Raw genomic sequence first — 24,054 nt, 5'->3', positions numbered from 1 at the left:
TTGCATTCCAGTATAAAATCAATAGTGTTTTCCCGATTCCTCAAGGAGTCGAATTAAGCCCTTTATCAGAAGCATGAATACCTAAATTACAGTATAATGCAATATTTGTCATACTAAGTATGGTTTGATTGAGGCTTGATTATTACATTCACACTAGCCTGAATGTCTATTGAAGATAGGTATAAGAAATACTACCAAAAGCATATCATTAGCTCAGCAGCAAGCACCTTATTAAAAGCTTCTGATATTGTCAAAAATATGGTCTTGACACAAAGCTTCAAAATCCCCATAAAAAGCATGATTATTAGTCTCAACTATTAAAAATATTTTAAGATAAGTGAAATTAGTGATTCACTTTTAAATAAAGAAGGACTAAACACACTACACTTTTAGATAGGAACCAGTCAAGCTTGTAATATACAACCAAAACCCTATGACAGCTTGTCTTCATGCACTAACAACGTCAGTCACTTTCTTTACACAGTTCTACACTTACTATAAAAGTCAATTCACAAATGACTGGTACTTTAACAAGCATAGACTGGATAGCCTAATTCAGAAGCTCATGCCAAAAAAAAAAAAAAAAAAAAAAAAGAATCATTAGCAAAGTTAAGAAAGCAGGAAGCCTGTTTTACTGATGTCTTAAGAACAAAATTATTTTCAAGTTTATGCCAATTATATTAATGGAAGTGTTTTACCATCCATAGCTATCAATTTTACTAATTAGTAAAAGTTTAATGTTTTATAATCTCCAACTATACTCTTTTCTCTAATTTCTGCAAATTCTTTGAATAAGATACCGATCTCACATTGTAAATGGTTTAATGGATTCCCTTTAGTTTTATATACCTTTTTTTCTTGATAAAAGCATTGCTATTGGGAGAAGGTGGAAGAAGGTAGAAGAATTCTGAACTGGAAATCCTACCAGTCTGGACTCAATGTAACAGCTCCGAATAGGTCACAGCTATCAGTAAGTTGGAAGAAGGCATTGGATGTCACTGGGGAGATGGGATTCTCATCTTTCCTTTCAGATGGAATGTAGCATTTATTTCTTGCCTAGTTAGCAATACTGTGTCAGAGTTTTCAAACCATTTTAAATTATTTTCACCTTCCATAAACCATATTAAATATATGGGTTTTTGTTTCTAAAAACAAAAAGAATTAACTCAGTAGCAATTCATGGGATCCTGGCTTATAACCAATACAAAAGTTTACCCTTAGATCTACATGGAATTTCAACAGTTGTAAAATATGTTAAAGTTTACAAGGTCGTGAAAATAATAAGGGTTACAAATAATATTTAGAGCCAAATATGAGAGATCAGCAAAGATTTTTTTATAATCTCCTTTAATTAACTAGCTGCTCTATTCCCAAATTACTTTAATTTCTTATTTTTAAGGTCTAACAGAGTGTTAAACTAAGGAAACATGAAGAAATTAATCGAAAGCAGAATAGAATAACTTAAGTTACTATATATATTTATTTTAAATATTAAGAGTATGAAAGGGAATAAGTTATTTTATGATAACCTTTATTTTAAAGGTCACAAGTCCTAAAACTCAACTATTTAATAAGAAATGTACATACTACTACCTAGAGAAGTTTTATATAATGGTGGAATAAAACTGCATTCCCTTTATATAATCAGAAAATATTAGAATATTAGTGTGAACTAATCAAATATAATGAAAGATTCAAAAGCTTTCAAACTATGAAAGTTTACTTAATTATGAAAACTGTTTTCTACTATCACAAAATGGATACTTATGAACCAAAACTACAATGTCTGATTTACATTCAAAAAAAGTTCCATAATAAAAACTTTAACTAGGGGCGCCTGGGTGGCTCAGTCGTTAAGCGTCTGCCTTCGGCTCAGGTCATGGTCCCGGGGTCCTGGGATGGAGCCCCGCATTGGGCTCCCTGCTCCGCAGGGAGCCTGCTTCTCCCTCTCCCACTCCCCCTGCTTGTGTTCCCTCTCTCGCTGTGTCTCTCTCTGTCAAATAAATAAATAAAATCTTAAAAAAAAAAAAAAAACTTTAACTAAAATCCTATTTTGTAAACTTCCTAACAACCTCTAAATAAGATCTTGGAATATCTTTGAAACAATTAAAATGATAACTCAAATTACTCATAGTAATCTCCCCAAATATTGAAGTGTCCTTTTCCATGAGTATTTGTTTCAACATTTCCTACTTCTCGCAAAGTGGTCATTGACAGCTTTGTATATGGTTTTATTATGACCATTAATATGTGCTGTATTTTATTAACCACCCCCCCAGACACTTTTAATTATTTTAAGGATGTCACAGGCTACAACTATAGTTACTAGGAATAACAAAATTTCCAACCTACTTTGGCACCTCTTGATGTGTCCCACTTCCCTTCTGTTATTATTGTCACTACCAACTGCCTAAGGCTAATTCAAGAAGCTTACAAAGATAATTAGTACAACTATTGTTTTAAGGTCCAATTCATAATTACTACTTTACCAGGATGTGCTTATCCAAAAAAAAAAAATAAAAAGTTATGCAAAAGCTCCAGAACTGGGGAGCTTCTACTTGTGTGTGTGAGGCAATAGCTCAGAGATGCTGTTCTTACCTTACCCAGTTTTATCAAGTTCTGCATGACATGAAAGGAAACCCCAATAATCTCAAATATTCCCAGGGCATCTAACTGAAACTACATAGCAAGTTTTCCCCCCAGAGAGAATCCCGTCTTTCCAGTGGCAAACAAGGGTCTTTGGTTCTAAGCAGCACTCCTTGGAGTGCTATTTCAGTGGCCATAGTTCTGGCCTGGATGAAAGAGCTATGACGGTCACATCTTATGCAGCAAGATCATGATCTAGTGTTTTATACTAGGCTGGTTTTGCTATGGGATATAGGAATCCATTCGTTTTCTGACGTATAGAAAACAAGAGACCACTTTTTCACTTCCTGCAGAGCATGGGCTTATGAAAGAGAAGGTTTATAATTCCTCTGAAAAGGGAATTGGGGACAGATACAAAAGTAGCCTGTCATTATGTTCTCTTTGCTCAAAGGAAAGGAGCACAATTTGTCAGGAGGGCAGGTAATGGTGACAACTGTGATTAAGTAAAAATGTTCACAGACGTATAACATTAGTCAGTTTAGCTGTATCAGTCACTTATGATAATAGGACTAGATGAAATACACATTGAAGCATATATATTATGTAAATATGTCTTAATAGAGGTTTTAATTTCCCCAACAGCCCACACTGTGTCTCCCCGTCTCATCCACCCTCATCCCTCCCCTGGTCCTTATGGGAGCTTCCTACTGGTCTTGTTCACCTTTCTGCAGTACAAAATTACCTCTGACCGGGGCTGGCACTCTTCTCCAAGACTGCCGCCATGCCTGTTCCATGAATGAGCCTGGAAGGAGCTGCTGTACCAACGGTGTGGCCAGAGAACTCCTCCTGTAGGTATACAAGCCATCAGCCCTGTGACACAGCCCACCTACCATCAGCCCAACGACATCCTGATTCAAAGGATTCCAGCCCAGCAGGAGCCACTGCTTCCAACTTAATAGGCTTGAGACCAAACATTTTTATTGTCAGGGAAAAAAAAAAAAAAATCCTCAATAGCTGAATTTCACCTGCACAGTTCTTAAAGTGAAGTCAGAGAGGCTTTTAGAAGGACTCCCACGAAAACAATGAATTCCTTGTGTATAACTGAACAAAAACAATGGCGAGACTTGTGGAAGTAAAGAGTTTTTCAGTGAAGGAAAACTTGGGGAGAAAGAAGAGGAACAACTAAGAGACCAAAAAGGAAAACAAAGGAAAACAAACAACAACAACAAAAAGTTCAACAACAGGAACTTAGCAGAGGAAGTCCCAACCAACATAGCATGTACTCAGTCCCAGACTGCTAGGTTGTATTTCCAGGTAGGGCATTAGTTTCCTAGGTGACTTCCTCTGTTTTTCCAAGCAAGAAAGTACTTCTATTAACCCTTTACCTACCTCCTGAAGGGACTACCACACAATCAGTCAATAAAGTAGTCCTTCTGCCAAATACATGTGAAGGTCCATTTCTCAGGAAAGATAAGTTTACACGTAAAGAGCATCTATTACTATAGAAACTAGATGCTTCAAGAGTCTATCACCAAATGGCATAAAAACTAATAACGCCATATCCTTTCTTTTTTTTTTTTTTTTACCTCAAACTAAGCTACTTTAGTAGCTTTGAGTATTAATACGATCTTCTCTGTAGTATCTGAAAGGAATCTCAAAATTCTTCCTGATTTAATTTGAACACCCAAGTGAAGCTCTAATTCTTACCAGATTAAACTAGGTATTTGTTACTATTAGATTTTCATATTACTCCATGTCTACAGCTTTGTTTCCATGAGAGAGGGTACATTTTTTGTATCTAGACTTCCATCTCCTGAACCTTTTAATAACAGTCGTGGTTATGCCAAACCCAATCTATTCTTCCCTTCATAGAAAAAGAGCCTATTTTAGAGGCACAAATGGAACACATATTTATTTGTTGTATCTAATGATGACCAAACACAGTATGAAATCAAAAGGAATCCCTGCTTTTTGAGGGTTTTACAGTGAGGAGATGAAGATAGGCCCTTGAAAAAAATTCACTTTGAAGAGTTCCCATCCCTAGGCAAGCAGTTTGGAACACAATGTTGACGAGATTTTAATAGAAAACTTAGACTGTATAATGTATCTTATATTCATTTATTAGTTAATAGACAGGTGTTTGGGTTTCATTTTTTTTAGAAGGATTACATCTTTGTTAAACCAACAGGCTTTGATTTTTTAAATGTGGGACAAATGCATGGCAGCGACTGAGAACACAATATAGTATACTGGTTATCTAGGTTACCTTAACCTAATTCTATCGAGCAGAATATCCAGTACACTAGTGGCTAGCAGGGACACCAAGGCAAGTTTATAATGTATCTAGCAAACACCAGTCATGCAGCGGCCTCTACAAGGCTCATGCCACCAGGCAGTAACAGATAAACAAGCCAATAAGTAATTATCCACAGCATGCATTAGAAGTTTTATTAAAAGAACATCGAAGAGGAAACAACTAACGGTTTTATTCACTCTTTTAAAAACTCCAGAACCCTCTCCTGAGCTTGCATATTCTGAAATGGATTACTGAGGTCTCAGTGTAAGTCCTCTCCCGCAAAGTAGAGGCATCTCTAACAATTAAAAAAACAAAACAAAACAAAACTTTTCCAGCACTCAAGTAAAGTTGTTCAATATTTCTATTTATATACTTCCAAAAACGTACACAGTTTAAGTATCTAATCTGATGTGTATTAAAAAGCATATCTAAAAAAAAAGCATAGATGAGAATATATACAAATACACAGATAACATCATCATCATAGTCCACGAGATATCGATGGCATAACAGTTTTCCCCACTCCATTACACCTGGCATCCAATATTCTCTCCCACCTTTCTCTCCTGATGTGCTCAAGAGAAAACTATAAACAAGTTCCAAACTAGAAAACATAAGGCCATTTAGTGAAAAGGATTTAGAGTTACTATGGATCTAAAATTTCCTTTTACCTAAGCATTTATCTATAAATACATAAGCATAATTCATTTTATTAAGTGGATACAAACATGAAAACTGACCTTATCACAGATCCAAAATCCTATAAAAATAAACTCCAAGTTAATTATTTCCTTACGCTGAAATTCTGTCGTCTTGAACAGCCTGTAATGAGTAGGCCTTAGAAATCTTGTTAAATGGCATTTGTAACAGTTTCAATGCTTTTCCTCCTAAAAATATACAATTAAATTTCCTCTCCTTCATTATGATTTTTATTTAAGAAAATTTGTCCAAAATGGATCCTCAAAACTAGGGAGGCAAGGCAGGAAGGGAAAATGGTTACGGTCCCCAGGAAATACGTGAACATCAAAGACAACCATCCAGCTGGCCAGGGACTCCAAGAACAATGTTGAAAGGGCGTTCAGCTTTATATCATTCCATAAGAATCTTTCTATCTCTAGATTATGAAGCAGAAGAATGAAAGCAGAGTTTTGGAGGGTTTATATGTTCTTCAGTTCATATCAGGTGTTATAACAACGCAAACAGATTTGTTTGGTTTTTAATCTTAATTATATTTTCTTAAAATTCTAACTCATACATCATAGTCTGGGGAAAACAAAAGATCTTTAAAATGCTAAAGTTGGGATCTAATAACTACAAGCTTTCATCTGCATGAAATAAATGTGTTTATAAACCACTCAGCTATTTTCTATACTCATTTTAATCTACTAATCAACACTGGCATGAGTCTCTATTGTTATTCTACTGGATGAACTGACTTGAGTGACTTGTTTTTTAAAATAAAATTGGGAAAAGCAATCAAATTGAGGAGACACAAAGAACCAAGATACCAAGGTAGGTGGGACAAAAGAAACCACAATTTGGTTTTGGGAAATCTAATTCTTAAACAATGGACACATGCTAGAAGCACAAGTATGCTGTTCTTAATGCAGATACGTATATCAAGGTATTTCCCAAGCACTGCTGCACAACATTTGGAAGTGAGACATGTGAGAATATGTGGTACCTACTGAAAATAGAAAATGCAGCATTATTCGTGGTCCAGGGTAAACGCTGAATGATGAGATGACAGAGGTTTTATACATTAAACTAGAGAATCTAGGTGCTTCTGGGGAAAGTCAACCTTCTTTAGGAGGCAGAATGGCCAGAGCTTGCACCAAAGCAGGAAGCATGCCAAGAGAGATGCAAAAACCTAAGGAGTTCTGTCTGCACTTGTATTTATTTGGGAAAATCTTCTTATACAGAAAATAACTGGGTCAATGGGCAAAAGGAAACAGTCAATGCCAAGCTAGAAAATGTGCCCACTAAAACCAGAGTAAAGGCACCACTGGTTATTCTGAATACCTATACTTTCTCTCTTTCCATGACAGTGACACTTCTTCCTTTGAGTTTAACTGAAGGATGCTTTTTATATAACAAATACTGCAGTGAATAAATATTTAGCACTATAGTCAGGGAAAGCTTGATTTTCAAGAGTTTTTCTATCACATATTGATGCCAATTCACACCATAAAAGGACTCAAGCTCAGCTTTACAAGGTGAAAAAGTTCTGGAAATCTGTTTCACGACAACAAGAATATACTCAACATTACTGAACTGCACGCTGAAAAATGGTTAAGATTTTATGTGTTTACTACAATAAAAAATGTAAATGTAAAAAAAAGGGAAGAGAGTTCAAGGTCCTTGAAAACACTGCATTGATTTATTGAAAAGCCTGTTGTCAGAAAAATTAGCAGATACTTTAAACACAAACTAATTTCCACAAATAAGCATCTTTAAAAACTAACACATGGCTACAAATAGAAATTCTAGTTTATATGCTTGTCAAACAATGACATTGTGTTAAATTATGTGCCTACCAAAGGATTTGTATCAATTTCTACATTTAACACAGATATCAATTTCAACGTACTAGGCTTGTTTCCTAAAATCAAAAAACTATAATGGGGGTTTAGAGAATGCTAACTATTCTCAACTCCCTCCTTCAGTTCCATTCTTGGTGCTACAATGACAAAGCAGCAATTTTCCAAACTGCTATTGAGAAGCTCTGCACTCTCTACCCAAAAATTCCTTAAAGAATGACATGATTATTCCATGTTGTTCACGGTCTGTTTCATAAAGAATTTTGCCCAGGCTAGCCCAGAACAAGAAAATTTTACACCACCTATTTTAGGAATGTAAAAGTGTCAGTGACTCAATGAGCAAGGCATTCCTAGATTCCTTACTTTTTTGCAATAGTCTAAAGCTCTGAAGAAAATACACCATTTTAATTTTATCTGTGTAAATTCTTTTAGGAAATTAATATTGACTAGCTCCTAAATAAGCAGCAATCTATATGCAGTTACTAGATTTAGCATTTAAAGACTGCAGCAGCCTTACTGACTTCACTTATCCCTTATAATCTCTTTTTTTCCTTACCAAATGTCACCTCTCCATTTCCACTCTTGTCAAACAATTGGAAAGCCACTATGAACATAGAATCTGGAGCACATAAAACAGATTCAAATGCCAAGAACTCTTGATAGGAGATCAATCTGGAATAAAATATAAAATGTTATTGATTGGTAAAGAAAAGGTAAATACCAGGCATTTAACCTGCCTTTAATATATGCTATAGTTCAGGGTAACCAAATAATTGAAAAAGGGAAATTTCTCTTTATAGAGGTATTCCGGATAATAAAGAAAGAAGAAAGGAATGAAAGAATTAGAATACTACCCTTTTGTGAGTCCCTAATAAATTAATGGACCTGGGCAATAATCAATCACTCCTAAAATCACAAAAAGAGAAAGAACTAAACCAAAAATAATTAAATTGTAAGCTGATAAAGTCTCTAGATCATAGTTTCTCAACTGTGGCGCTCAACAGTACCATTTTAAGCTGGATAATTCTTTGTTTTGGGGGCCTCCTGGGCAATGTATCATGTTTAGTAGCCTCCCTGGCCTCTACCCACCAAATTGCAAATTGCCAACCCACCATGTTAAGACCCACTGCTTTCCATGTAATCAATTTACAGAAAATACAAAGGACAAAGGACATGTTAAACATCACCATAGAAACACAATCAGCATAAATGCAGACTGTAGGAAACTACAGGGCGAACATTCTGTACTTGAAAAAAAAAAAAAAAAACTTTGAAAGAAGATATGGAGGAGAACCTCATTAAAGACCAAAAAGGTATAGTAATTAATTACAAGATACAGATCTTATTTGGATTCTGATTTAAGCAAAGAAATTTTTTTTAATTTATAAGAAAATTAGTAAATGGTAATAATGATATAACACAAATACTTGATGATATTAACACATTGATACTAATGTTTTTGAGGAGGTTTGTTTTGTTTGGTAATTTTTCTTATCTTTTTGAGATATACCCAGATATTTACAAACAAAATATGTCATCTGGAATTTGCTTCAAAATAATCCAGGGGATGAAAGAATGGGAAGAGGTATAAATAAAACAAACATAATAATTATTTTAATAATTACTAAAACTTGGTGATGAGGATATTGAATTCACTACACTACTTTGTTTTATATGTTTGAAATGTCAATAATACATTTTTTAGGGGCGCCTGGGTGGCTCAGTCAGTTAAGCATCCTACTCTTGATCTCAGCTCACAGGTCCTGACCTCAGGGTCATGAGGTCAAACCCTATGTTGGGCTCCACGCTGGACATGGAGCCTACTTAAAAAAAATTTTTTAAAGAAAATACATTTTTTAAAGGAAAATTCAAAACAAAAGGGGAGAAAACTAAAACATATTGAGTCCTAGAATACTCAGGGTTGTGAAATAAGCCAGTGGTCAAAATTATACTAAAATTGTCTTCAATGATCTTTTTTTTAGGGGGGGAGCATAAGTAGGGGGCAGAGGTGCACAGAGAGAGAATCTCAAGTAGGCTCCACACCCAGCACAGAGCCCAACTTAGGGCACGATCTCACAACCCTGAGATTATGACCTACGCCAAAATCAGGAGCCAGACACTTAACCAAATGAGCTACCCAGGCACCCCACCTTCAATGATCTTACAGAGCTGGCATATGCTAGTTTAGAGTCATCTTCCATAGCAAGCTTGCTGCAAAGATCCCACACCTTGTTGCTGCTATTGGTGACTAGTATCCAAGTAACAGCATTATAAAAATCTGTTTTTATAAATATATAAATACATATACCAATTTATTTGCTTATTTATATTAGTAATGGTGCTGCCTTTTATTCTCAAATGGCCTGGTTTAGACAACACATTTACAGTCACCCTATAGAAAGGAATAGACCTAATCTTTAACGTGGCTCCAAGTCCTTCAGGATCTGATCTCTGCACACCTCCCCCTTGTTCTTCTGGACTCCAACCCATTCATTCTTAAATCCATGATCTTTCCACTAAGGACCATTTCATTCTCCTTGGATTCATCCCACCATCTCCAAACCTTTGCCCATTTAATTTATACCCATCTTTACATAGCTCAGCTCAAGTATCATTTCCTCAAGAGAACCATCTCAGAGTCCCCAGATGACTTTACATACCCTTCACACCCCTACAGCAGCACAGTGTACATTTTTAGTGCCCCTTGCAAAATTTTTATTAAAGTAATTATGTAATTCACTGTTTAAAGTCTAATTCCCGGGACGCCTGGGAGGCTCAGTCGGTTAAGCATCTGCCTTCGGCTCAGGTCATGATCCCGGGGTCCTGGGATCAAGCCCCGCATTGGGCTCCTTGCTCAGCGGGGAGCCTGCTTCTCCCTCTGCCTCTGCTCTGCTGGCTGCCCCCCGGCTTGTGCGCACTCTCTCTCTCCCTGACAAATAAATAAATAAATAAAATCATTTTCAAAAAATAAATAAAATAAAATAAAAAATAAAGTCTAATTCCCTGCAAGAAGGTAGGCTTGTCACAGAGCACAGGTTTGATTCAGGATAGGAACTTGTAAATATTCTTGAATAAACTCAATTTAGAATACAAGGCTTTTTAGAGAGCCATATTTCTCAACAAAGTATTAGGAATGACTACATTTTACATTTCATTTTATGCCCCCACTCATCAAAGACATATTTTACATTCAAAGTTTCATTTTCTATTAAATAAAATACTTTGAAATATGTTTAAGTTACACAAGTTACATCATATCCAAAGCAATGGTGTATTCTATGCCTTTTCCCTTTATTGAGGAAAAGGCCTTTGCGGTGGTATTATTCAGGACACTAAAGACTATGCCTTCACTGCACCCCTGCTGAAGAATCTTTGATGAAATTAGGAGCTTGATTGCCTAATGAATGCTGGAAAGAAGAATAATCAAACTTTATCAGGTCACACGTCATAATACACTTTATGCATTGGTGTACTACTAAAAACTATAATAAAACTCCAAAGTGTGGTTATCATTACACAAATTCTAGAGTAGTAAAAACAAATGAAGTTATAACATATCAGGTATCATCATCCACACACCCCGAAAAAGCAATGAGTAATATGTGGGGGTTTTTTGTTGTTGTTTTTTTTTTAAAGATTTTATTTATTTGAGAGAGAGAGAATGAGAGAGAGTGAGCACATGAGAGGGGGGAGGGTCAGAGGGAGAAGCAGACTCCCTGCCAAGCAGGGAGCCCGATGCAGGACTCGATCCAGGGACTCCAGGATCATAACCTGAGCCAAAGGCAGTCGCTTAACCAACTGAGCCACCCAGGTGCCCAGTAATATGTGGTTTTAATAAGAATATATAACACAAATAAAATAATGATATAGAGGAGGACTTAGAGAAGGCCTTCATTTTCTACAGTCTGTATTTCTGAAATGTTTGAAATTTTTATCATTATTTAGCATTATTTCTTTTGATTGTAAGAGTAATTTAAAAAATAAAAAGTAACTAGGCTGATGATGGATTAAAAAACACAATCCATAACATCTTGGCTTTTCCAAAACAGCCTCAGGAATCTAACATCAAAAATACAATCACCCTGAAATACAGAATATGTAGCTTTCAAACACCTTTCATACTCAGTAGCAAAACTTTCTGTATTTATGAGAAGAGGTAAAAGACTTTTTCCTTAACTAGCAAAGGTTATAAACAGTTGGCTGGCAGACGGAATTTGGCCCACACATGTTTTCTTTGGCAGGCAAAGTATAATTTTTTTAGTTACATTAGTTGTCAACATTAGGAAATCGTAAGTACTTCACACAAATATCCAGTTTTCTGGTTTCTCTTGTTAAACTGCAAGCGTGGGCAACATGTTTCTCATCCCATGTAGCACCAGCCCCCTGGAGCCAAAGCAGAAGCCGCCTCTTCAGAGAGACCAGGGCCCATCAGTTATCTACACCCACCCTCATGTAGGTTTCCAACTAAGTAGACCTTTGTCTAAAATATAAAGTCTGTGGACTTTAAATATCTACATTTCTTGTGGTGCCTGGGTGGCTCAGTCAGTTAAGCCTCAGACTCTTGGTTTCAGCTCAAGTCATGAAGTCAAGCCCCAAGTCTGGTTCCACACCCATTCTGCTTGGGATTCTTTCCTCTTCCCTCTCCCTCCCCCTCTGCTCCTCCCCCTGGCTCACGTGCGCTCTCTCAAATAAATAAATAAATGTTTTTTTAAAAATATATATATATATATATACATTTCTCTATCAGTATATTCAAAAAGGCAAATCCAAAAGGACCTTAGAAAATCCAAAAGTCAAGTGATATGCTCAAAGAAATTCAGCAAGTCAGTGGAAGATTCTCAATTCCTGCCTTCAATTCAGTGCATGTATTCCTGCCCCCTCCCCAAATTTAAAGTTATAGATGAAAAATAGAAAGGGTACCTGGTGTTTGTACTAAGTAGACATTATAGGAAGGTATTGGGGGGATACACAGCCAATTCACAATACTCACAGTTACCTTTGTTACACAGAGCAATTTATTTGAAGAAAGGTCAATTAAGAAATACAAAAGCAGGGGCACCTGGGTGGCACAGTCAGGTAAGCCTCTGACTCAGGTCCTGATCTTGGCTCAGGTCCTGATCTCAGCGTGGTGAGATCCAGCCACCAGCACCACCCCCCAACCACCCTCCGTGCACAGAGTCTGCTTGAGACTCTCTTCCTTCTGCCTCTGCCCTTCCCCATCACGCTTGCGCGTGATCTCTTTCTCAAATAAATAAATCTTTAAAAAAAAAGAAACACAAAAGTATCAGCAACTTAAAAAAAAGCCACTTCATATTATTCAGCCTTAAAAAGGAATGCAATTCTGATACATGCTGTAACATGGATTAATCTTGAAAACAATAGACTAAGTGAAATAAACCAAACACAAAAGGACAAATATTACATTATTCAACTTATATGAAATACCTAGCATAGTAAAACGCATTAGAAACAGAAACTAGAATAGAGGTTCCTAGGGGCTGGGTACTGAGGCAAAACAGGGACTCATTGTTTAAAAGGTAGAGTTTCAGTATGAGAAGATGAAAACAATGGAGGCGATGGATGGTGGTGATGGTAGTACAACAAAATGAACATACTTAATGCCATTGAACTGTACACTTAAAAATAGTTAAAACGGTATTATATTTATTATATATATTTTAATACAATAAAAAAGTCACCTGAAATTACCCAGGGATATGCATTTATCAAAACTCCACAAATGTACCTTTAAGTTTTAATATTTGTCACTGTGTGTAAATTTTACATCTAAAGAAAACACTCAAAACAAATACTGAAATCCAGTTAATAATATGCATGCTGAAATATTTAAGGAGTATCAATATTTGGAATTTACTTTGAAATGTGTGAAAAAATAAGATGGATGGAAAAATAGAGGGATAGATATATGAAAAAGGAAGCACAGAAAAATGTTAATGGTAGAATATGGTAGGTATATAAGTGAATTTTCATTATAAAATACTGGGAAGAAGTAGGGAGCGGGGGGCATGGACAACGTCTCTCTGATATGCCCCTTATCTATTTTTAGCCCATAGGCATTTTATACCACATGATAATGTAACTATACTTTTCATAAAGCAAGAAAAGCCTGTTTATCTGTGAACATAAAGCAAACATGTTCCAGAATAATTTTTAAGGCTCTTTTCCCCATATCCTGCAATGAGTTCCCTATTGTTAGAAGGTCCTGACCAAGATTTAAGCAGAATGCAAACTACAAGCCACTAACTCTGGGGTGAAGAAACCATTGCTTAGTTCATACTTTAATAAATGGTTTTCTTTTAATGAGGATGAGGTGGCACCTTCAATTTTTACCATACCTCCTGCTTGACTTTTTACAAAGAACATACATTCATTTTATAATTCTGAAATAATGTATTTTATGAATTGCATGTTTTAAATTTTTCTACAGGGGCCCCTGGGTGGCTCAGCCATTAAGCGTCTGCCTTCAGCTCAGGTCATGATCCCAGGGTCCTGGGATGGAGCCCCACATCGGGCTCCCTGCTCAGCAGGAAGCCTGCTTCTCCCCGTCCCACTCCCCCTGCTTGTGTTCCCTCTCTCGCTGTGTCTCTGTCAAATAAATAAATAAAATCTTTAAAAAAAATAAAATAAAATAAAATAAATTTTTCTACAAAGTTCCTTTTAAATTTACCAAGTAGAAACTAATAAAATTTCATAATATTAATATGTTAATTTTGCAATTTTTAGAACCGAGATTTCTGTATGAAAGGTTTTTCTATATGCATGAAGAATACTTTTCCTTTTGGGGCACCAGGTGGTACAGTCAGTTAAGCATCCGACTCGTTTTGGCTCAGGTCATGATCTCAGGTGTTGACAGAGCCCTGCATCTGGCTCCATACTCAGTGGGGAGTCTGCTTGGCTTTCTCTCTCCCTCTCCCTCTGCTCCTCACTGCCTCCACCCTCCCAGCTGCCCGGTGCTCTCTCTCTCTCTGTCTCTAAAATCAATCTTTTAAAAAAATATATTTTTATATGTATGTAGAACATTAAAGGAAAACAGTTGTGAAAAACTGAGAGGAAAATAATAGTTTTACATATTATAGGAGAATAGAGCCTCCAGATGAAATTCTGACTAGAGCTAAATATAAAAACTACAATTCTAGAAGTTACAGTTTCAAACAAGCAACTGTCTAAACTTTTAAGATCAGGTCACACAATAATAGTTCCCAAAACCTGCATTTAATGCATAAAATCATTTTGCTTTTCATTATATAACCACATCTTCAAAGTTTAAGCCACAATCTCACAAATACTTGGCTAATGGCCTTTACTTTTAGACAACCCATCATGCTATTTTACACCATAAAATGTTGCTTCTACATGGCTTTGCATAGCAAACACCTATATCAAAACACTCCTGCTTATTTTACTATCTATTGGAGGAATGGGAATGGGGAAGAGGAGAGGGGCAGTTTACATGCTAAGAAAACATGGAGCAGGGGGTGGGGGAGCCCAGAGCACAAAAAGGTATGGTATTCACTACTCCTAAACCTGCTTTTCCCACATACTTATTAACTAAATCACTTAGGCCTGCCTATACTAGTTCTATTAATTGAGACTGGGTCTTGGGTAATTATAAACAATATTATGTGATGCTATTTCAAATTATCTGTACCTATAAGATTCTCATCGAAAAACGACAACAGAGGGGTGCCTGTGTGGCTCAGTTGGTAAGTATCTGCCTTCAGCTCAGGTCATGATCCCTGAGTCCCAGGATGGAGCCCTGCATTGGGTTCCTTGCTCAGCAGGGAGTTTGCTTCTCCCTCTGCCCCTCATCCCGCTCATGCTCTCTCTCTCTTGCTCTCTCTCAAATAAATAAATAAAATCTTAAGGAAAAAAACCAACTACAGTAAAACAAATGAATATCTCTCGGGGCTATAAAAAAAATGTACCAACTGCACTATTCTATTCTTCCATCACAGCTCTGGATAAAGGAGTGGGTAAAGGAGTGGGGGAGGGGGGGAGAGAACATTTTTTAAAAAAATGATTATAAGAAGGAAAATGGATTAAAAAGATAATTTGGTGTTATTGGGCAAATCAATCAACCTCTCTAGGTCTCATTTTCCTTAAATGTTAAATGAGCAAGGGTTGACTACTTGGAATAAATTAAACAATATCAAAGCTTTTGATTCTCTTGAATTACAAGTATTAAAGAAACGTTAACAAGGATACTTAACCTTTTTTGAATTCATAAACCCCCCCTCCTGAAAACCTGGGATTTCTCCCCAGAAAAATGCAGGTACAAATTCACTCTTTTAGCACTATATTTCAGCAAGTTCAGGAACCCCTGAAGACAAGCCATGAATAGGAGGTTAAGAATCGCTGTGTTTCAGGGTGCCTGGGTGGCTCAGTTGGTTAAGTGTCCAACTCTTGATTTCAGCTCAGGTCATGATCTTAGGGTTGTGAGACCAAGCCCCACATTGGGCTCCACACTGGGTGTGGAGCCTGCTTAAGATTCTCTTTCTCCCTCTCCCTGTGCTCCTATCCCCCCTAAAAAAAAAAAAAAGAAAGAATCGCTGTGCTTCTAGAAAATTCCACCTTTCTCTGCTTTCAGAAACATCCTATATGTTTCATAAACTTATTTAATTTTTATGAACTAACTCTCTGAATCAGATTTCCTACCCAATCCCAATCTGACTTATTCCAAAGAGAGGGAAAAAGTAAGCTTAAAAAGTTCTTAAAATCCAGGGGCGCCTGGGTGGCTCAGTCGTTAAGCGTCTGCCTTCGGCTCAGGTCATGATCCCAGGGTCCTGGGATTGAGCCCCACATCGGGCTCCCTGCTCTGCGGGGAGTCTGCTTCTCCTTCTCCCCCTCCCCCTGCTTGTGTTCCCTCTCTCACTGGTCTCTCTCTGTCAAATAAATAAATAAAATCTTTAAAAAAAAAAAAAAAAAGTTCTTAAAATCTGAAATAGAAAAGAGTTACCATTGAGGGGGAGGGGAAGAAAAAGATTTACCTTTTACAAAGAAAAACAGGTTTGTTTTGTTTTGTTTTAAGATTTATTTATTTGACAGAGAGAGAGATAGCGAGAGCAGGAACACAAGCAGGGGGAGTGGGAGAAGGAGAAGCAGGTTTCCCGCGGAGCAGGGAGCCCGATGCGGGGTTCGATCCCAGGACCCTGGGATCATGACCTGAGCCAAAGGCAGACGCTTAACGACTGAGCCACCCAGGCGCCCAACAGGTTTGTCTTTAAGTGAACATTATCAACATTATTAGATACTTCACTAGCCAAAACCCATCTTTCATCTACTCTGGCAACTTAAACCATTGATTCCACTCAACCACATTAACAATGCACCTGAGTCTGGGAGAACCACATGAAGCTTCAAAAAAAAATACACTTACTGAGATGGACCAGAGCAAATGGTCACAAAAGAAGCATCTGAAAAGATATGAGTACTCTGAAAGCAGGTCTCAGGCCAAATTAATGACAATAAATGTTCTCATAGTTTCTAAAAGATCTAAATGTATATGTTACCTTTAAAATTTTTGAAGAATGAATTCTGATTAAAAATAATTGATTTTCATATGTATTACTGCCTAATCACTATTGAGAAATCCAATGACTGAATAGTCCATAGTAACTTATCAGCTGATTTGATTAATTTTTTAAACTTCATTTATTTATTTATTTAAGTAATCTCTACACCCAGTGTGGGGCTCGAACTCACAACTCCAAAATCAAGAGTCTCATGCTCTACCAACTGAGCCAGCCAGGAGCCCCTGATTTGACTTTTTTAGAGAACAGTCACAAAATGTATACAAGTTCCTCAATATCTACTACTGATAAATTATATAAAATCTTTATCTAAGATATAAAATACTCATAGTAGATTTCATGCACTGTACTAGGTTCTGTGGGAAAATACAGGTGAAAATACAATACTAACGCTGGACTCAAACAACTTAGATACCAACATTTCTAGTTTAACTACTACAGTAGTTACCCATTTAGTTTCCTAAATGGATTTCACTGCATGCAAGTCTTGCCCTATTCCAACCTACAATTTTTCTAAAATCTGATCATATCTGTGGTAATAGAAATAACTTTTAACAACTCCTCATTGCCTAGTTTTTCACACAACTACCTCTATAAGTAGGAGAAAGAACCTGGGCCTTTGAAGGCCTGAGGATGTAGCTTGGAACTCACAAAGCACGACAAAATTCTCTTTATAATTCATAAAAATAATTCATTTGCTCCATAATACAATCATATTTGATTTTAATAAAAAAATGGTGTGCGTTTTGCCCTGAGTAAACTGACACTCTAGTAAGATGCACCTTGCTATTTCTGTGACTGTACCACCCACACACTGCCAGGCTAAAAATACTTCCAAGACTAAGTCACGAGCCTTCAGGATACAGTCAAAACTTAGCACACAAGGTCCCCAGCTCCACTCCAACCACAACTCCAGCAGCAACAGAGCAACACCACAGCCACGCCAAGGTACACCTAACACAACTTCCCCGTCACTCTCCAAAACACACACACACGCAGGCACACACACGCACACTCTCCTTGATGTTTCATACCACTGCTGTTCCCTTTCCTAGAATTCTCCTCCCTACTACCCAACCACCAGCAATCTCCTGTTCATCTTGCCGGATTTCACTCAAGTATCACCTCTTCTATAATGCTGTCTAGATCACCTAAAACAGAGTTAACCATGCTTTCTTGGGTGTCCTTTGTATCTGTCACATACTTTTATTATAGCACCTTATTCCCAAAGCATTATTTTCTTTGTTTACTCATCCTCTTTCTCACTAGACCATGAATTTCTTCTTAAGGCCAGGAACCCCATTTTACTTATGCTTGTATTACTAAGGCCCAACAGTGCCTATCTAATGGTGGTTGTTCGATAAATTTTGTCAAATAAATGAGACAAATAAATACATAAATACCACTCTCTAAATTCTTCCCTGATTTATTCTTCTTCATAGCACTTATAACCTAACATGCTATAGTTTACTTTTAAATTTGTATATTGCTTTTGCATTTATTAGTTTATTCACTCATGTAATTCTAGGCCTTAGAACATTGCCTAAAACATAGAAGGTATTCAATATTTGTTGTGTGAGTGAAAGAAATACACTGAGTTATCTGAAAACCATTCTGTTCAGATTATTCAATATAAAATATGGTTTTTTACGTGTAGTTTTCTTCCCCCCCCAAAAAAAGCAAGCAAGAAAGAAATGCTAATTATGCCAAATCCTTGATAATGGCAGCAAGTAACACTTTTTATAAACTTCTAAGAAAAGATATGGTTTAATATTAAAATTCCAGATGGTTATAGGTAAACTTAAGAGTTTACTATTTTCTAGTAAGGTATTGAGGAACATTCATTTTCAAAAAATGTATGAAGGTTCTTACCCATCCTTGGTTTGATCAGCTACTCCTGCCAAGAGTTGCACAATCTTCGGATTGCTATCTGGATCATTATACAGCCCAAGATAGCGCTGGACAAAGTCTTCTGGGGTCATGTAATGTTCTCCATCAACCTCAGTACTGGCATACTAAAAAATAAATAATGTATACTTAAAAATTAAAATTATTCAACAACATCTTGTAACTAAAAAATGTTTGTGAAAAGGTAAATTAAAGGCCAGTTATCAAAATCATAATAAAGATAATAAATGCAGGACTTTTCTCTGGATAGTAAAAAATACTCATAGCCTGATTTAATATACTGATACATGCTACAACATGGACAAACCTTGAAAACATTATAAGTTAGAGAAGCCAAACACCAAAGGCCACAGATTGTATGACCCCTTTTACATGAAATGTCCACAATAGGCAAATCCACAGTGACAGAAAGCAGAGGCATAGTTGCCAGGAACTGGGAGGAAGGAGAAATGAGAGTAACTGCTTAAACACATATGAGATTTTTTTGGGGGGGCAATGAAAATGTCCTGGAATTAGATTGTGGCAATGGCCATACAATATTGTAAATATACTAAATGACATTGCACTGTAAACTTTTTTTTTTTTTAAGATTTTTTTTTAAAGATTTTATTTAGGGGCACCTGGGTGGCTCAGTTGGTTAAGCGGCTGCCTTCAGCTCAGGTCATGATCCCGGGGTCCTGGGATCGAGCCCCACGTCCAGCTCCCTGCTCAGCGGAGAGCCGGCTTCTCCCTCTCCCTCTGCCTGCCACTCTGCCTACTTGTGCTCTCTGTCAAATAAATAAATAAAATCTTTTTAAAAAAAAGATTTTATTTATTGACAGAGAGAGAGAGCGAGGACAAGCAGGGGGAGCGGCAGGCAGACAGAGAGGTAGAAGCAGACTCCCTGCTGAGCAGGGAGCCCGATGCGGGACTTGATCCCAGGACCCTTAAATCATGACCTGAGCGGAAGGCAGACACTTAACGACTGAGCCACCCAGGCATCCCTGCACTATAAACTTTAAAATGGTTAAAATGGTGAATTTTGTTATGTGACTTTTATCTCAACGAAACATATAATACGTAAGAGAAGAAATACAAGAAAGACGAAGAAAGGTGAAAGGGCAGCCGAGGTGACCAAGACCTGAGAGTGAGAAGATGACACCTGTAGACTCCTAGAGGCTTTCCACCTCCAATAGTGGGGAGCTGGGGGACGGGGGAGGGAGGGTGGTGCAGGACAGACTACTAAACCTTAGAAAGTGAAATGAATGAGAAAAACATGACCTTCCATCATAGGTATTTGTTCTATGTTCCAGTAGCTGGAAAAAAGAAACAAAAATATTCTGCTTTTATGTGATTAATTTTTACAAAGAAAATAATACCTGCCTATCAAATAAATACCTCATCATTTTAAGGGTTTTATGTACTATGGCATGATCAAACATGAACAACCAAAGCTCTCCTCTTTGGGTTGCAGCTCATCAATTTAGCTACTTCAGTCAAATATCAAAGTAGTAACATCAGAAATTTTCCCAGAATTGAAGAATACAAGAGATCACTAAATGCCAAGCACAATATATTAAAACAAATTAAAAAAAAAAAAAAACCCACATCAGGACCTGGCCCATCATCATAAAATTATAGAACATCAGAATAAAGAGAAAATCCTAAAAGTTTTCAGACAGAAAAAAAAAGGTCACCTATAAAGAATTATGAATCACCAGCATCAATGCTTCCTCAACAGAAACACTGAAAGCTGAAGACAATGCAGTAAGACCTTGAAAATTCTAAGATGATTTTCAGCCCAGATTTCTAAACTGAGCCAAACTTTCAATCAATTGTAAGAGTAGGTTAAAAGTACTTTGAGGGGTGCCTGGGTGGCTTATTCAATTGGGCGTCTGACTCTTGGTTTCAGCTTAGGTCATGGTCTCAGGGTCATGGGATCGAGTCCTGCAGCCAGCTTGGTGCTCAGCACGGAGGCTGCTTCTCTCCCTCTCCTTCCGTACTTCTCCCTGCTCATGCATGCTCGCTCTCTCTCTAAAATGGATAAATCTTTTAAAAAATAAATAAATAAAAATAAAAGTACTTTGAGATATCCATGTTCTCAATACTTTTTTCTCTCATCATGTGCCTTCTCAGGAAGCTATAGGAAAATTTACTCCATCAAAAAGAGGGCATGAACCAAGTAAGAGGAAGATGTGGGATCCAGGAATCAGATGATCCAACCCAGGAAAGTGGCCAAGAGAAGTCCCAGGACAACTGTGCTGCAGGCCTCTAGAGTTCATAATCCTGGCAGGGAGCAGACAAAGGCTCCAAGAAGGAAGCCACTGGGGAAAATGAAATGTTAAATTATCCAAGGCATTTGGCTATGTGAAAAATAACATTGGGAGGAGTATGAATCTTTGTTCAAATGTCACCTTCTCAATGAGATCTACTGTTATCACCCTATTTAGTATTACCCATGCAACCCATGCCTGCACCTATATTCCCAACCCCCCATATGTTGCTCTTTTTTCCCCATTGGCACCAATCACTTTCTAACACACTACGTATTTTACTTCTTTATTATGTTTATTGTCTATCTCCCAAAAAAGGAAGGAATCTTTGTCTAGTTTGTTCCCTGTTGTATCCCAAGCACCAAGAATAATGGCACATAGTAGGCATTCAGTAAATATTTGTTAAATTAATGAATTGGTATTAGGTATACAAATTGCTAAGTAAATGGAAAGTTAGGTGATTTTTAACTCTATGAGAAAGTAAGTCATGAAAAGGTATTTTTGTTGTACAAAAACAGGAAATACAATACATGACTTGGCTCAAAACAAACAGTATTTATAGCCATACTAATATAGATACAAATATTAATTTAATAACAATGATAAACATACTGAGAGGAATGGAGGGAGAAGGAAGGAGGAAGAAGTATAAGGAAGTCCTCAACTACTATCATAGGAAGTCAATAATGCCTAGAAATAGCAGTATAGAGATATGAAGGGAAATACCACAATAAATAGCTAAGAGTTAGAAGTGGTTGCTTCTGGGAAACAAGACAGGGATGGAAAGGATCAAAGCAAAGGACTATTGGTTTGCTTTTTGGTTAAGCATTTCAAATATTCTCATTTGTGAATCTGACTAAACCAAGCAACCAGCTCTTTCAACAAGGAAAGAAATAAAATACGTTTCTTTTGTCATATTCTAAAACATACCACAGAGGCTATCACAGCCAATGCTTTATTAGCCTGCACAAGAAGTAGCCCAAGGTACACATGCTTTTACTAGCTTGTACTACCAAAAACACCTAACAAATATCACCTCAAAATAAAGTCATGTTCTCTCTACATGCTATAAATGTCATTCCCAAAATGGTCCTAAGTTTAAGTCCTGGCCCTACCACTAACTCACTGAGTCCTTCAAGAACTCCATTCTCCCCAAGCTTCTAGATATATCACACATCTATAAAATGAAGACCAGGTGGGGTGGGAGGGATGGGGTGGCTGGGTGATAAGACACTGGGGAGGGTATGTGCTCTGGTAAGCGCTGTGAATTGTGCAAGACTGTTGAATCTCAGATCTGTACCTCTGAAACAAATAATGCAATATATGTTAAGGAAAAAAAAAAGAAGATAGCAGGAGGGGAAGAATGAAGGGGGGGAATCGGAGGGGGAGACGAACCATGAGAGACAATGGACTCTGAAAAACAAACTGAGGGTTCTAGAGGGGAGGGAGTGGGAGGATGGGTTAGCCTGGTGATGGGTATTAAAGAGGGCACGTTCTGCATGGAGCACTGGGTGTTATGCACAAACAATGAATCATGGAACACTACATCTAAAACTAATGATGTAATGTATGGTGATTAACATAACAATAAAAAATTTTTAAAAAAATAAAATGAAGACCAAATAATCTTTGACATTTCAAAACAATAGGTATGCGAATATAGGATAAAGAAAAAATTAACTGTATAGTATTAATACTAATAGTGAGTGGATTCTACCAATTCCTGTCAACTACTTCTTTTGCTCTCTGTTCTTCAGTGTTCTTCAAAATCTGACATGTTTTACCAAAATCAGAAAACCACGGAGTTAAGAATAGGCAGGAGTGGGGAAAGGCACAATGTCAGGAAGACTACTGTAATTAAAAAGAGGAATCAAGGGTGCCTGGGTGGCTCAGTTGGTTAAGCGACTGCCTTCAGCTCAGGTCATGATCCTGGAGTCCCTGGATCGAGTCCCGCATCGGGCTCCCTGCTCGGCAGGGAGTCTGCTTCTCCCTCTGACTCTCCCCGCTCATGTGCTCTCTTTCTCATTCTCTCTCTCTCAAATAAATAAATAAATAAAATCTTTAAAAAAAAAAAAAAAAAGAGGAATCAACACAAGAAAGTCTAAAAATAGAATATAAAGACACTGACAAGTCAACAACTCACTAGAACATGAGTGCCAAACAATGGTATGGGAAATACTATGGGATTCAAAAAAGAGTGGTTCATTCTAAGAACAGGTGGAATGAGGCTGCAGTAGGAAGGAGAAAGTAACGTTCAGAATAGGCCTTGAAAATAAAATTCAATTTTAACTGCAAACAGACAGGGTCTTTCAGGCTAAAAAAAGAAAAAAGAAAATGTGAACAAATATAGAAATTTTAAAATACTTTTTTTCCTTTTGGGGGGGGAGAGAGTTAGTTGAAAAGGAAATGGTAATGAAGAGAGGATATATACAAAGATAACATGCAGAGGTGAGACCAAAAAGGCAGTTTGAAACCAGATGATAGAAGACTTTGAATGCTAAGCTGAATAGTCTGAACTCCATTCTGTGGACCTTGGGATGCCACTAAAAATTTTAGAGGAGGACAGAGATGTGATTTAACCTGTGCCATCTCTGGTGGCAAGGGAAAAGATGGTTTGGAGAGGACAGAAACTGACTGGGGGCAGGGAGACCAAGTGTCCCCTACTGAAGATCCAGATAAAAGAGGATGAGGCCTGAACCAAGGGGGTGGGAGTGCAAATAAGAAAACAATGGGTATTTTCACCCCTTGCTAATGGCCTTTTTTAAAAATGATTCTCATAATGTTACAGTCACACCATTCAAAATTCAAAAGGTACAGAAGGGTATACAGTGAGAAGTCTTTCTAACACCTCTGTCCCCACTCAATACCCCACTCCAGAGGCAATCAATTTCTTGTATATCCTTCCAGATGTTTTACGCATG

The 24,054-nt window shown here is 37.2% G+C and overlaps 1 protein-coding gene across 3 annotated transcripts in view; it reads right to left on the bottom strand.

Annotated features, from left to right (window-relative positions):
* Window positions 1-24,054, bottom strand: part of SLC25A12 (solute carrier family 25 member 12) — a 198,042-nt gene that overhangs the window by 63,613 nt on the left and 110,375 nt on the right. For 2 of the 3 annotated variants that reach the window (XM_032408150.1, XM_032408158.1), the window contains exons 3-4: window positions 18,846-18,988; window positions 7,979-8,094 (exon numbers count right to left, since the gene is read on the bottom strand). In XM_032408150.1, the coding sequence (XP_032264041.1) occupies window positions 7,979-8,094; window positions 18,846-18,988 (259 nt within the window). Of the gene's footprint in view, window positions 1-3,328; window positions 3,433-7,978; window positions 8,095-18,845; window positions 18,989-24,054 lie in introns of those variants that run through there. The other variant, XM_032408167.1, reaches the window with a different exon arrangement.

This window comes from Phoca vitulina, unplaced genomic scaffold, assembly GCF_004348235.1.
Source record: "Phoca vitulina isolate PV1807 unplaced genomic scaffold, GSC_HSeal_1.0 scaffold1, whole genome shotgun sequence".
Taxonomy (NCBI): domain Eukaryota; kingdom Metazoa; phylum Chordata; class Mammalia; order Carnivora; family Phocidae; genus Phoca; species Phoca vitulina.
This window is presented reverse-complemented; position numbering and strand designations above follow the sequence as displayed.